At 40.9% G+C, this 15,848-nt stretch overlaps 2 protein-coding genes across 7 annotated transcripts in view; both read right to left on the reverse strand.

The window, feature by feature from the left end:
• LOC149313207 (annexin A3-like) overlaps nucleotides 1-8,209 on the reverse strand; it is a 28,171-nt gene extending 19,962 nt beyond the window's left edge. Inside the window, exons 1-2 of one of the 3 annotated variants that reach the window (XM_089526268.1) lie at nucleotides 8,107-8,209; nucleotides 5,578-5,618 (exon numbers count right to left, since the gene is read on the reverse strand). In XM_089526268.1, the coding sequence (XP_089382394.1) occupies nucleotides 5,578-5,595 (18 nt within the window). In that variant the 5' untranslated portion in view covers nucleotides 5,596-5,618; nucleotides 8,107-8,209. Of the gene's footprint in view, nucleotides 1-5,577; nucleotides 5,619-6,257; nucleotides 6,281-6,387; nucleotides 6,422-8,106 lie in introns of those variants that run through there. The other 2 variants (XM_089526269.1, XM_089526270.1) reach the window with 2 other exon arrangements.
• Nucleotides 8,210-10,116: 1,907 nt separating this feature from the next.
• The window catches only part of FRAS1 (Fraser extracellular matrix complex subunit 1), a 318,860-nt gene continuing 313,128 nt past the window's right edge, over nucleotides 10,117-15,848 (reverse strand). For all 4 annotated transcript variants that reach the window (XM_089526272.1, XM_089526273.1, XM_089526271.1 and 1 more), the window contains one exon: nucleotides 10,117-15,794. In XM_089526272.1, coding sequence (XP_089382398.1) covers nucleotides 15,198-15,794 — 597 coding nt within the window. In that variant the 3' untranslated portion in view covers nucleotides 10,117-15,197. The remainder of the gene's footprint in view (nucleotides 15,795-15,848) is intronic.

Here is a 15,848-nt window from a genome sequence, read left to right on the forward strand (position 1 = left end):
CTTCGCGCTCAATTTGCAGCAAAAGTAGTAGGTTCAGCACAAAGGGAGAAAGTGGGAAGAGGAAAAAGAAACTGGGACATTTTTGTCAACGGTAATTTTAGTAAAAGTTAGACACACACATACTAATACGAAGACTAGAATCGACTTTCTGCCGTAACAGTTCAGAAATGCATTTGAAGTCAGCTAGCCAGTGAATCAGAGGCTTACCATAAGGGTGTGACTCTGGGCCTTCCACAAACAAACCTCCAGTATTTGCTGGCTTCAAAAGGCTGTTTGCTCAATGAAGACATGAGCTACAGTTTTCCACCCATCTGCTTCCTGTTTTCTCAGCGGAGTAAACTGTCTCAGCCGTTTTGCTTTTCAAATGCTGGGAACTCCAGGCAGAAAGGTTACTCAGGGGTGTGTGGGAGAGAATGAGGGCATTGCTCCCCAACAAGAATTATGCCTCCCTAAAATATAATTTTCCCTCAATCTCAATATTTCTAGCCCTGCAGAGACACTAAAAATCATTCACACTTGAACACAGCAAATATTTCCTGTGTTTGCATTCCCTTTGTAACTTTACATGCCCCTTTTCTTTGCCTAAGCTGTTCAGTATTTCTAAATGCTGAATGGAGGTTTTATGTAATTGCAATGCAAGAAATTTGAGGACTGAAGAAAAATATCAAGGGGGGCAGCATTCTTACTTAGGGGAGCAATGCCCTCCCCCCTCCCCCCCTCACTGCTGGAGATTTTCAGACAGGGAAAAAAATCAGGAGTGAAAGGCATAATCCCAGCATAATCATGCAGTCTGGCTGAATATTTTCAGGCGATGTCGCACTCATCCATGACTTCTCCTGTGAAGAACCTGGAATGTTCCTGCAACAAACCATTTATGAGGAAGTCCTGTGCATGGCCCCTCAATAGCGCGAATGAAGTGCGACTGCGAGGGTGTGAAAGTAAATTGCACTTCATTCACGCTACTGGGAAAGCAACCAGGCACATTTACGCAGACTGCATTGCAATGGAGGCAACCCATTCTCATTGCCAGGATTGGTTTGTAGTGCATTTCAGTCTAATTTTGAGATATGGGGCATGATTTTGTTTACACTGGATTAAAATAATGTGGTGAAGTAATAAATTTTATTGTATTGTGTTTTATTGTATTCCCTGCAAGATGGAAACATGATTTGTAGACATGCGCCCTAGGGCCAAAATGGCACATGTGTGAAACAATAAATTTTGGTGTATTAATGATTCATTCATGGATGTGTGCAGAATGCAATCACAATATTATTTGGTATTTATGTTGCAATTATCGTGCAATTGCACGATTGTGCAAAAACACCGAGCACTATAACGCTACTGTTGCGTTCGCTTTCATTACCATGATTATTGCTGAATTGGCCCTGATGTGATAATCTCCCCTTAGTCTGGGAGAAGTTTTGGGGGTTGTATGTTTGTATGAGAGAGAGAATTCCATGTGAGAAGCACTATAGATCAGTTGCCTTTTTATGATATCTGATTATGTTGTCACATACTGGTCAAAAAGATAGCAAAAAGGCAAGTAACCCAGCAAGAATTGCAAGTCATAATGCAAATTACTACCTACTACCAATCAGTATCTGCCCAGCAGCTTCATACCCTTCATAGTATGCACTTGAATTTTATTTACAGCACCTGGCCAACTCATATAGTATGCACTGTACGCAAATGTGAAGTAAAATTGCAACATGCCACAACAGCATTCTAAACACCATTATAGTTTATATTTAGATAACATAGTTTATATTTAGATAAAGAACAATACTGAAACTAGAGATAGTAAGGTTTGTATGTATATGCAAAAAATTAAGTTATGTGTGTGTTATGATTATATGTTTATTTGTCTAGATGTGTATTTGTATTAATATTTAATAAATATATTTTCTAAAATATATATAGTTTATATTCAGATAAAGAATAATATTGAAATTAGAGATAATAATGTTTGTAGGTATATGTAATTATTTAAGTAATGTGTGTGTTATAATTATATGTTTGTCTATATGTGTGTTTACATTAATGTTAAATAAATATATTTTCTTAAAACAACAACAACAAAAATCCTCCTCTAGGATTCTGAAGATCTGGACAATTTTTCTGGTCACTTTCCCCCCTCATCTGCAGTTAGGGATCTTTAAAGAGACTGTTTCCTTGTACATCCTGCACAACCAACATAACTTGATCAGGTTGGGCATCAGAATCTGGGATCACATGAAACACCAAAGCAAGAGCAGCGCCTAAAACTGCAGATCTCTGCCCCAGATTTTTCATGTTTGGCAGCTGGGCCTGAAAATCTCCATTTTGAATTTTAGGCAATGCTATAGAACATGGGTTCCTAACCTTTTTGACTCGCTGAGCCCTTATTTCTTTGGTGGAGCCCCTAAGAAGCCTACCCTAGGCCTTACAAGTTAATGGTGTTTAGGAATATATATAAGAATATATTCTTATTCTTTAATTTCATTCCATTTTTATTTCTTTCATTTTCCTGGAGTTGCCTCGGAGGACCTGGGAAGTGTGTATGTGGAGTCCTAAGGGCTCCTTGGAGCACAGGTTGAGAACTGTTGCTCTAGAATAACACTACAGGTGCATCCGCACTGAAGAAATAATGCAGTTTGGTGCCACTTTAAGGTCTTGAGCCTCCTCTGCCAAAGAATGCTGGTGCCTCCCAAAACTATAAATCCCAGGATTCTGTAGGATGAAGCCCTGGCAGTTAAAATGGTGTCAAACTGCATTATTTCTACATTATAGATGCACCCTACATCAGATGCTAGAGGGCAATGATGGAATGCTGTAGCAAGGGAAGCTGTGGGCTTGATGTCCCATCATTCTGGGAGATAATGCTTGCATTTCTTCCAAGTCAGTAGTTACCAAACAGAGAGCTAGGATGACCAGGAAGCATTTATTACAATGTATCCAGCTGCATAAGGGACATCTCCTAGGAGAAAAACACACTCTTCCTAGTTTTAAAAAAGGGGTGGAGAAATTCAGCCCCTGGAGCCAAATCTGGAGTTTCAATCTGGCCCTCTGGTATTTCTTGGATGATCATGCTCACTTTTGCATGACACTATTGTTGGATGTGTCCCAGCTTGTATACGGGTGTTCATTCCACCCCCAGCCACCCCATTCTAAAAAAATGAAATGCCTCTTCTTAGGCTTAATTATATTTAATCTTTAAACCAAAACATGATGGCATTTTTACATCACTCTTTGCGTGTTGCCCCACTCACCCCGGAAATACAGCAACTTCCCTGAAAATGAATTCAGGTTGTTTTAAGGACCTTATTCTCTCCTCTTTGAAAGAAAAATGTTAGTTAGCAAACTACAGAATTAAAGTGGATAGCATTATCCCCTGTAGTATAGGCAGTGACTCATTGGCAAGATAACTTCAGCACTCCTGTTAAGGCATGGAAAGTGCAATAAAAAATTACTGTATGTAAATATGAATGAGTGTATGAATGGAGGGAGGGAGGGAGGGAGGGATGAGTAGTAGGACTGTCATCTAATGTTTTGTTTTAAAACTTCAGTTTCCTAACATTTTAATCCATCCATTACTCTGGGCCGAAAGCTGACTAACACATTTAAGGTGGAAAAAAGAAATCATCACAAAATATTCATACCAATTGTTGTTGCTGTTTGCCTTCAGGTTGTTTCCAATTTATGATGACCCTAAGGCAAACCTATCATGGGAGTTTCGTGGCAAGATTTATTCAGAGGGGGTTTGCCACTGCCTTCCTCTGAAGCTGAGACCAAACAGTATCATAAAGACAGAGAAACAAACTTTGTTTTTGTTATGTTGACCTTATTTTTAGATTATAGCCTAGAAAAGGCACTGAAGGAACCATCAGAACATAAATAGTAGCTCTTCCAAAAACTGTTGCAATTTTCATTGCAATTTCTACAACTCTCGTGAGTTACTCTATGGGCTTTTTTAAAATAAAAATCCAACCAAGGCTGGAAGAAGATGGCCTAAAGTCTGAAAAGAGAAGTTCCCCAAATGACTCTCTCAAACATTTCATACCCATCACAAAGTAATGCATCACAGGTAATACCATGTATTGTAATGTATACTAGTAAGGTATTACTTCAAAGTTCCTGGTGACAAACTGGATAGAAACTGGAGAGAAGGCAAAGTGATTTCTTTGCTGAACAAATAATGAAAACTCTTGAGAGGTTATTCAGACAGTGAAAATAATCCTGGTAGACTGTGGGATGAATCTCTGTTGTTCACATACATTTTGAATGCACCTGAGTAAGTTTTGTGGGGCTGCCAAAGACCCCACTTAACCTGGGATAACTTATTTTTTCCCCTGAGTTTTCCTAAAAGATTCACATTGTCAGCTGTGTGAATAACTGATGTGAATAGACCTGGGATAAACTAGGATAAACCTCTGCAGCCTTGAACATGTTTCAAATACTTCTGCATCATCTATTCTATCTTTATTGGAGTGCTGACATGTGTGAGCAACCAAACTCGCAGAGATGTGGTTCCAATGTAAAAAACAGCGTGAACAACAAAACCGAAATGCGTGAGTGAGAGTATTCACATAGTCATGCTAAAAAGAAGTCTTAATACCCTCAGACCACCCCTGTGTGAGAGAAAAGGGTGAAACGTCTCCCCAAGTGATTGTATAAGGATGTTAACCTGTCGCTTCCCCAGTTCCTCAGTGTGGGGAAACGCCAATACAAAACCACTGAATTACAATTTATCAAGAAGTTTAGCCCTATCACATTAGTCCTGAATCAAGATCAGGATGGTTTTTTGTTTGTTTTAAATCATGCAACAGTATTCAATCGATTTATCAATCCCAGGATACTTATATTGTCATCGTAACAGTTTTGCAAATGGTTTAACAGAATCAATTTACACACATACATGACACTTTAATGTAACTGCAAAGGGGTCTTGTAGCACTTTCAAAGAGAACTGAAAGAAAGAAGCTGGTAGTATGAACTCAGATGCATTTGAGGAAGTAGACTCCCGTCTATGAAAGGTCATGCTACCAACCACTCCCTTTCAGTCAGTCTCAAAGATGCTACAAGATCCCTTTGCACACTGGTTTTTGCAGACTAACACAGCAACGTCCTTTAATGTAGCTGTCACTCTATATTTTTTACATTGAAATTCCTTCTAAATTCACTGCTTCCAGCTCCTTAATTCCTGGAACTCTATATGTGCTTACCTAGCACTAATTGTGCACATGTGCCAACTTAAGTTATCATGCCTCTGATGAAGTGGACTCTTGTTCATGAAAGTTGATGTCAATCTTGAAAGTTCACCAGAATTTTGGCGGTTGCAAATAGCAGCACAGGAACTGCAGGTAAAGGAAGATTCCTGGATAACTGGAAAGCCTACTTACAGGTAGATCCAATGCCAGGTAAGCATATATACTTGGCATTCAACATGGCATGCTGCAGTGTTTACTCCAAATACATCTCCTGGAGATGTGTCAACCCAAGCATGTTAAAATCTACACACAGACTCGAATAAAGGGCCTTCTTCATTATGCACACTGCCACATACCAATTGTGCATAGGCTTCACAACATCACTTACCCAAACAGAAGCCGCCATAGTTGCCTCTTCTCAGCAAAACTCTGCCAAAAAAATTGGAAAAATTAATTAGACATTAATAAGACTCTGAGTGCATTTTATAATTGTAACATCCATAAATTCAATTGTTCCAAGAACCTACTTGACGAACAACTGAGTTGCTATGAACTTTCCCAAGCTCTCTCAAACTGTAGTTTCAGATCCAGATTTGAAAATTAAAATACTGTACGCACACTGTAGAAATAATGCAACTTGGCACCACTCTAACTGTCATGTCTCCATCCAACAGAATCCTGGCAGTTGTAGGTTCACGAGGCACCAGCACTCTGGGCAGAAGAAGGTTAAAGACCCTGTAAAACGACAATCCCAAGATTCCATAGGATGGAGCTACAGCACTTAAAGTGGGATCAAATGGCATCATTTCTACAAAGTAGATCAGTGGTTCCCAAACTTTGGTCACCCAGATGTTTGGCACTTCAGCTCCCAAAATTCCTGGGGGCTACTGGGCGTTGAAATTTGAAACATCTGGAGCACCAAAGTTTGGGAAGTGTAGATGCTCCCTATGCTACCAGAATTCAGATGCAACAGCAAATTCCAATTTGCTGCCAACTAGTATTTCTAATCATGCACCAGCTTCTTTGTGTGTGGAGAATGGATCATGCAGTCCTTCCCCAACAGCTAACCTCATGGTTCACCTCCCCCTTTTAAGGGATCCATCAAATGTTATTCAGCAGCCTTTGTTTGCCATTCACTTCTCATTCTGGTTTCAGCCAAAGGCTCAGGGAGATTAGAAACAGAGGGAAATATACATACCTAATTCTACCTTCTCCCACCCAGGAGAACCTCGCTCTGAAGAATGCAACTCCCTGGAAACTGTCTGAGCAAAAATATGCAAGACAGGAAAGGAATCTTGACTCAGATCCTAAAAATGGGTGTTTGCTTGGCACAAGCAAGCCAAGTTTTAAAACGCAGAGGTTTCGTTCTTGGAGGGGAAAAAAAGTCTCCCCACCCATCCTGAAGCGATGGAAAGAGAAACACAAGAAAAGCCTTAGCAGTTCTTGAACTATTCCTCATGAAGAAAGGCATGCCAATAAAGGTACAGAACCATCTCTTTAAATGTGGGCCTACCTCAGGGATCTATAAGGCTGCCAGTTTGATTTATGGAGCAAAAAAACAATATCTAGGCGAGGGGCTGAAACCGCCTACGCTGCTAAGTACAATCTAGGAACGGAATACCTGAACAAACTATATAGCCCTGAGTGCTGGTTCACATTCCACATCCACTCACACTTGTTTGCTTAGGATCTTTGGGCTCCTCGGTAAACATGAAGCTCCATTGATAGCCCCTGAAATGGAGTTCAGATTTCTTGAACTATGACTCTGGAGAACAGGGTTCGAATCCCCACTCAGTCATGAAACCCACTGGGTGGCCCTGGGCAAGACACAGGCTCTCAGCCTCAGAGGATGGCAATGCCCAGAAAGCCCCATGACAGGTTCACCTTCAGGTGGCCATGAGCTGGAAGCAACTTAAGGCACACAAATGAGGCCTTGGCCCTCTTTGGCAGAGGAGGCTCAAGAAAGCTCATAAAACTACAAATCCCAGGGTTCTGTAGCATGGAGCAAGTGTTGAAAGTGGTGTCAACCGCACTATTTCTCTGGAGTAGACACACCCTCAGTTGTTTCAAACTGGGGGGTTCCCAACGTGAGTTGGCATTTCAGGGGGTGCAGCAAAGACATTAGCATAAATCTGGATTCGGCTTTCTTCTGTCAGTCATAGCAAAATCTAGGAATCATCTGAATCCCCATTTTGACCAAAATCATGAAATGGAAGCAGAAGCAAAGAAAGGCCTTGATGCTTCTGTTGACACCTGGGACCCATTCTTTCCAAATCTTGTCTGAATAAATGCCAGGCTTCGTGGCCCAACTCAGATTCACAGGAGTTAAAACTCATTATTGTTAAGGTTCCCTTGGCTCCTTTGCAGCAGGAGGCTCCGTTTGTGGTTCCACAGGGAGAAAGGAGACTTAGTCCAAAACACCCTGCAGAAAAAACATCCAGTTTGAGAACTTTTTATTAACTGCCCTGGCTCAATGCTAGGGAATCCTGGGAGCTGTAGTTTTGGGAGACGTTGAGCCTCCTCTGTCAGTGAGTTCAGGTGCCGCAATGGACTACAATTCCCAGGATTCCTTAGCACTGAGCCAGGGCAGTTTAAGGGGTCTCAAACTGGAGTATCTCTGTGTGCTGTGGACCTTTATCCTCTACAGATGTGTCATTCCTTTTGTAAAAAAAAAAAAAAGGGGGGGGGGACATGAATGTAACCATGTCTTTAGGGGTGTGGGCCACAAAAAAGCTGGGGATCCCTGGATTATAGGGTGTTTCCCCCCTCCCTGCTGCCAAAGGGGGCTATGGGCAACCTCTGGGCAGAGCATCCTTGCCAGCTGGCTGGGTGGCGAGGGGTGGGGAGAGATCCTGCCCCTCTTGGGAGCCTGGCTAGCCATCCAAAGGGGGATCCCGCGGCTGCCTGCCTGCCTTACCTGCTGACTTGGCCGCGCAATCGGATTCGCCCCACTTGCAGCAGCGGGGAAAGTTGGGCTGCGCCTTCCTTGCTCTGGTTCTGGCTCCGGCTCTGGAGGCGGAGAGAGGATGGCTGGGTGAGGCAGGCCACTTTCCCCTGGCCCTCCCTTCCCGGAACTGGAGCCCAAGCCACAGCCCCAGGCAGACAAGCCTCTCCCTAGATCTTCCAGGCTGAGTGGAAAGAGGCTCATCTGACCTCTGCTGAAAGGCCTCCCAAGAAGGAGAGCACAAAACAAGCTCCCTCCATCTCTGGCATGACACTCTTTGACCATTTCGTGATTTTAATTGGTTGTCTGCTACATTTCACTCTTTGAATGTTAACATGTATTACTATGTATTGTATTTAATTACTTTCGTAGAATCTCCACCATATGTAGGTTTATTTTTTATCTCTTTTCATTGTATGTACAGTGCTGTGTAAATGTACAGCGTGGTATAAATAAAGCTTAATAATAATAATAATAATAATAATAATAATAATAATAATAAATTTCATGATGGCTCTCACGTCGCCTCTCAGTCTTTTCTTTCTCAAGCTAAAGGTTCGCAACTCCCCAAGCCATTCCTTCTAGGAGTTTCCAGTGGATAAAAAAGGGAGCAGGTGAACCATGTTAGGCTGCATTGAGTTCACTGGGGGGGAAGGGGGAGGCAAAAGCAACTTGGAATATATAAAGGAGCTGCAAAGTCTATTTTTTGATATACATGGTATATACTGTTGCTATTTTTCTCCCTTCTTGGTAAATAACAACTGGGAGATGGATGGTCTGTCCCTGCTTTGCTTTTGAGAAAAGATATTGTGGATTTGTTTACAAAAATATATATACAGTGGATAGGAATTGTTTTCATGTTTTTATAAATATATAGTGTTGGAAAATCTTAACATCTCATCAAATGCAGTATACAATCTGAGTAAATGTTTCTTCCTATCCAAACTATCAAGGACAGTTTAATGGTGTACACTTCAGTCTGGCAACACTAGAGCAGGAAGTTAACTTATTTGTTGGGATCTTGGTTCCAGAACTCCCCGTGGGTACCAAAATCCATGGATGCTCAAGTACCATTAAATAGTAAAATTGTGTCCCTTATATGAAATAGCAAAATCAAGGCTTGCTTTTTGGAATTTACAATATATATTTTTATATATATTCTGTGTATGTGCATGTGTGCATATATATATATATATATATATATATATATATATATATATATAGTGTGTGTGTGTGTGTGTGTGTGTATGTGTATACTGTGGGTGATTGAATAAAGAATCCATGGATATAGAGGGCCGACTGTATCTTGTTATTGGTAACATCATTTTGGTAACATCATTTCCCCTCTCTCCTTTGGTAAAAACCATGCCCTTCCCTTGTTTAACTAGATTCTTGCAGTCTTTCCCACGCTAGGCTTCCATTTATCTCACCTTAGGTCCTACTCTATCCATCCTGCTTTGCTCTTCACCTTGATTTTGGGAGATGTTGCTCCCCAAAATACCTACATTGACTTCCTCTCTGGTCCCAGATCTTTCCCAAAGTTTGCTTCCTTGTCTTCAAATCCCTCTATATGGCCTTCGTCTACACTCAAATGTACCCATTATTATATCACCATACATCTCATGTTGGTCATGATGTCTACCAATGGCATCTTCCACCATCCAGAGATCTCCTGTTATTTCAGTAGAAGAGCATTCTAGTCAGTATAGAGCCTCTCCATGCTAGGAAAAGTTGTATCTATGGAATTTCGGCTGTGTAAATGGGACAGAATTGACTCACCCAAGCCCACAGATCTCTTCATATCTGGGATAAAAGCAAAATTTGGAAGAAAGCAAAATTTCTAGTTAGCAGTATGTGCAAGTGTTGCTCTTTTTGTCTGTCAAATCTAAAAGGCAGATCTGATGATATCTATCCCACTACACTACACTTGAGTTCTTCAAATGTTGAACAAAACTGGATCAAACAGAAAGGCAGCTTCCTGTGAAAAGTAACCAAAGCTTGTTTATTAGCAACAGCAACAACCAAAGAGCAAAATGGAAATAACAACCATTCACTCTATAACAAATAGATGCTCCAAAATATATAAAATGGTGAGATTCAAGGTAACAGGTTGACAGCACCAAGGGAGTTTGACTCAGAGCAACCAAAGATACTTTCTTGGAATGGACAATAGAGGCAAAAACCAGAGGAACATTATAATTATACACACATATATAAAAGGCAGAACCTGAATGTCTACCAATATCTCACTTGTGTTAACATTTGCAGCACAGAAATATTGAACATCCATGTGCCAACAGTTGTCCAATGAAGAGAACATATGTATTATGGTTTCAGCAATGGACTACAACTCTGGAGGCCAAGGTTCGATTCTCCACTCAGCTATGGAAACCCATCTTGCACAAGTCACACACTCTCAGCCTCAGAAAACCCTGTGATAGGTTCACTTTAGGGCCATCCGAAACGACTTGAAGGCACACAACAACAAATGTATACTTCATGGTCTCTTGCTTCTATAATATTATAACCATTATTTATAACATTATAATAATAATTTATACAACATCAGTGCAGATTATAGCCGTTTGCACCACTGAGGTGGCTCTTTCATGGTTTCTGTATAATTCTACCTATGCAGACATGAAGTGTGTCAGCACTCTGTTACTAATTTTTTCAGTACAAGTTTACTACTATGTGACCCAATAGATGCTGGCCAAGGTTCTACATTGAGTAAATGGAGTGTAACTTTATGTTCACAGAGTTAGGCGGTGGTTGTGCAACACCACCTTCCTTAGTGAATTATGATGCTGTGCATGTGGAATTGTGCACATCCATGAACAATGTACATGCACACCTATGTGCTGCAACCTTGGGCCATTCAGCATAGGACAAAAATATTCAACCACTTCTGCAGGGGAACCTATGCATGCGTAAGACATCATAAGGATTTTGGACATTATGTATCTATAACATTTTCATTTTGCTTCCACAGAACTCCAGATGCCATTCACTGGTGTTATTTCATTCTTTGAGATGGGTCAGTCTGAAAGACTATGACTTGCCCAAGATCAACCAATGAGTGTGGTGGCTGAGCAGCAATTCTAACCCATGTTGACTGTGCCACACCAATTTTCATGACTGACAAATTCAACCATTTTGATATTTTGATGCATGCCCAGATTTCTTTCAAAAGGGTTGCCTTACTTCACACCAGTGGAAGGCAGCATCTCATGAACATATGATTTAGTTGAATAAAGACATCCCACACCTGTATCTTTATTTAGTTGAATAAAGACAGCCCACACCTGTGGGCCGGTTGCGTACACTGGAGCTGCACATTACGGATTTGGTCTATGACATTGTACTAGATCTTATACAATATCTCAAGATTTTTAAAATTCTAAGTTAATTGCAAGATTACAAATGACAGAACACAGAGATTGAGAATAAACAGGCATATCTAAAGCAATACTATCTGTGATCAAAATAGAAAAAAGCAATTGTGTGACTCAAATGAGGTAAGTAATTGTTTTCAGGTCTTCAGTGCTTTCCATCAAACATCTGCAGATAAGATATTAATCTGGGCCAGGTGGAGGGGTCCACTATAGTCTGTTAGCTTTCTAACTGTCTTTAAATCAGTCAGTTTGTTGTAACTATTTTGCAGCAGATAAAAAAGAAGTAACTAACACCACACAGTTACAGAATTGCACCCAATGTTTCTGAAACCAGATGACTCTGGCTTCAATAGTCACAATTAGTTGCTCATCTCTTACTGCTCAAATTTTTAGGTTATGTCCAAATTGATACTATTTAAGCTTACTATGAAAAAAGACCCTTATCAATGGAACTTATTTGAAAAGTAACATTGGCATTATTTAGGCACTAAAGGTGAATACAGTCGTCCTAAACTAAAAATCTGTTTTGAGCATGAAAGCTCCAAGGCTCCCTTCATCAAATTACTTCTCCATACATTTCAGTGGAAAGAGCCAGCCCACTTATGCATTTATTTGGATGTGTGCAGACTGGCTAACTCAGTTGAATGCATCAAGAGAGCACTCTACATGAGTTCAAAACATACAGTTCAGTGATTACAGAGCTCTATTTTGAAGTAAGCATGTTCTGTTAAACACACACACACACCAAACCTCCCCATCTTTTCAGCATTGATCATTCAGTGACAGAAGTCTGAAAGCACTCAGGTGGAAGAGATCTATATTTCTACTTAACAAGGGACCAGTTTAAAAGCATACAGCACTAAATAAAACCATATGAGGCCAGGTAGGTAGCAATGGTTTTAGAATCTCATTTTTGCTCAAAGGCAATGTGTTATACATTTCATTTAACACAAGATCCTGGACTGTGAACACACAATACACAACAACAAAAGAGAGCAGAGAATTAGCAACGGAAATGGATTAAATCACGAGGTTTTAGATTTTTTTTTAAAAAAAAGATACATAATACAAATCACATGTAATGTCAATGAATTAGTGGCAACAATTCATTTCCTTTATAAATGCCCCCCCCCCTGCACACACACATTCTGTTCTGCACTAATGATAGGCACACAATCCTCATGGGAGAAGCTCAAGGCACTGTTAGCATCGGGTGTGAGTGATAACTTCTTTTGAGATGGGACCTTAACTTTATCATGAAATAAAAGCTAATTCACACAGCCACTACTCATATGGTTAACTGCCTTCCCCAGCCTTCAGATGCTTTTAACTGCTACCTCCATTGCTCCAGCAAGCACAGCCATCAGAGGTTATGGGAATTGTAGTCCAACACATCTGGAAGGCATCAAGTTGGGCAAGCCAGCTTTATAGTTTTCATGGACTTTGTCAAATTTGGCAAATTGGACCATGCTTGTGAATGCCCTAAATTGTGGATAACCTCAACCTGAATAAATCTCATTAAGTTGTTTGGACAATGATCTCTGTGATATCAAGAAGCATCCGAATGCTCTCAAGAGTAATCAGGTATGCCAACATCGACCCAGAAAATGTTAATGTCCAATGCATAAAATGATGAGCACGTTAACTGTCTTGAGTCAAGCACTTGAACTCACATGGCACCACAATACAGTCTGGTGGAGATTATGCCCTAAAGTACATGGCCCAAGAGGCACTCCTGCAACACATCTCCGAGTGCATCTTATGTGCTTTGTGGACTTGAAATTGTGCTGACAGTGTAAGACCCAGATATTATAAACTGAATTATGCAACATTTTTGGCACCAAAGTTTTTTTGTTTAGAAATTCTTAAAAGGAATATATTCTGAATCAGCATTCATGTTAAAAAAAAAAAAAGGGGGGGGGAGGTTGATTTTGTTCCAGTGCTCAGTGTTTGTGATGGTAGATCTTCCAAAGTGGAACTCTTACAGTGAATAGCAAGAAGAATTTATGTCTTTTTTCTCTTTTGGCCAGTTCACATAATCTGTTGAGAGGACAATAAATCACTTGAAAAAGGTAAGGACTTGATTAATTGACTCCCAATGATTAAAGCCGTACATTTTAAAAGTGATCTATTATAACCAACATACAGCTAGCCCACCTGTCATTTATCTGCAGTAATCGCTTGATGAACACAATTGACTGGACTTTTGTCTCAGGAGGAAAGCAGCTGTGGTGGAAGTGACTGAGAGCCCGGGGCTAGACCTCCAGTTGTGGAAGTAACATTTGTGTGATCTCCTGACTCTACGTGGGTGATATATTTGAGGGCATTAAGATTTCAGTTATGGAAATTACACCCTTTTTTAAAGCAGTGCCATTGTGGATATCTCAGCACCAGTTTATCTTGCCGCCTGTGTCTGGCCCAGGGAAGATGTGCCCTCCAGATACTGCATCTTCAGTCAACTCTAACCAGCGTAGACAATAGTGAGAAGAGTCAGTCATTTGAGCACTCGAGTACAACTCTGGAGACCAGGGTGCAAATACCCACTCAGCCATGGAAACTCACTAGGTGACATTAGGAAAGTCACGTTCTCTCAGCCTCAGAGGAAGGCAAAGGCAAACCCATTCTGAATAAATTTTGCTAAGAAAACCCTGTAATAGGTTCACCTTAGGGTCCCCATAAGTCAGAAATGATGTGAAGACACACAAAAACAACAACAACAACAGCAACAAAATGTAGTTGTAATCCCATGACATCGGGAGTGACACACATTACTGAATTTAAAAAATCTGCACTTTCAGTGTGAGCATGGTCTGGTAGGTAACTGGCATGCTCTTGAGTTAATTGGATGAGTTTAACTGGATCACATATGAATTGGCTGAAAGAGAAATAATTTGATTGCATTTTGCTTCCCTTTGTGCTATATCATGCTTCACTTTCATCCAAGCATGCCGATGTTGCACCAAAAATAGGCCCAACATAACTACTCCAAAAGGGTCTGCTAAAGGACACTCCCATCGTGCAATAGCTAAACGTGGGGGGAAACATTGTTCCACAGGTTTTCCTTTTAACCACAGAGGAACCCTGGTTTTCAGGTCTCAGGGAATCCCTGGATAAAAATTCTTATATCTATAGCTCAGAAATAATGTTCCCCCCCACAGCACAATACCTCGCAGCACCCCTAGTAACCTCTTGCAGAACCCTGCCCAAGGTGAAAGTTGCTATTCTACAGAATACATTGCACTTTTCTCCTGTCTCTGAGGAAGCTTCATTCACTTGTGGCACCTTTATTACTTTTGATGAAAACAAGAATACAGCAGATGGAGAACAGAAGAGATTTGGAGCCCCAGAACCTGGGCAAACGGAATGCAAGAGGTGTCAGTCAACACTTCCTCTCTTGGGAACCTCACACAGTTCTGCTTTCAATGAGGTAGCTCCGTTGTGGAGTGGAAGCATGCAGAGATATATTGTTTGTTCACCACTCAGGCAAACAAACAAACAAACAAACCCCCCGAAGGTATAATTCTTCCCTTTTCCCACAAAATTGTTATAAAAATACCAGGATGGTTTTTTTTAAAAAAAAATTTTTTATAGAAGTTCCTTTCTTCCCCCCTCCTTTTTACAATTAATAAAAAGATTTGACCACCCTACCCAGAAAATGTGCACAGGCCATTAAACCTCTGTTCCATCATGTAAATTGTTGTGAACTTTCACTTCCAAGTTCACTTGCTTGACTTTTACCCCCTTGACTTTGAAGGCTCCTTCATTTTCACAGAGGATGTTCAGGTTCTTCACAGTGCAGTACTGTCTGTTTATATTCTTCTCCATCTTCTCTGAGCTCTTCTTGGCTGCTTCCACTTTGGTATTGAGAGGGTATTGCTCTGGGATGTCTTTCGCAGCCTTTTTCTTTTTCCTGTGCTTCCGACATTTCCGGGTGACAAAGCAAGTGACTAAGAGCACAAGGAAGAGAAGCATGACAGCGGCAAAGGCACTGCCAATCGAAGCCCCGGTCTGAGAGAGAGAGGCAGCGGAGACAGCCTCTTGCTGATCCAGATTGAGAAACTTCATATTAGTGCCATTCTTGACTTGATCGCCTTCGTTGTCATAGATCAAGGAGTCATCCAGGATCAAACCACTCCTATGGTCCACAAGATCTCGCCGGCTGCGCTTTAGCTGGTGTATGAGAGAACGTGGCACCCGGGGCCCTGCGATGGTCTCTGGACCAATAACGTAGATCACTTGAAGATACCACTGGTGCCCAGCTTCCACCTATTCAAAAAGAGGCATGAAATCAAAACACAGGGGGACTGGAGCCACTTCCTC

This window comes from Sceloporus occidentalis, unplaced genomic scaffold (assembly GCF_023333645.1).
Source record: "Sceloporus occidentalis isolate IW3139 unplaced genomic scaffold, rSceOcc1.0.p SCAF_5, whole genome shotgun sequence".
In the NCBI taxonomy this organism is placed as follows: Eukaryota; Metazoa; Chordata; class Lepidosauria; order Squamata; family Phrynosomatidae; genus Sceloporus; species Sceloporus occidentalis.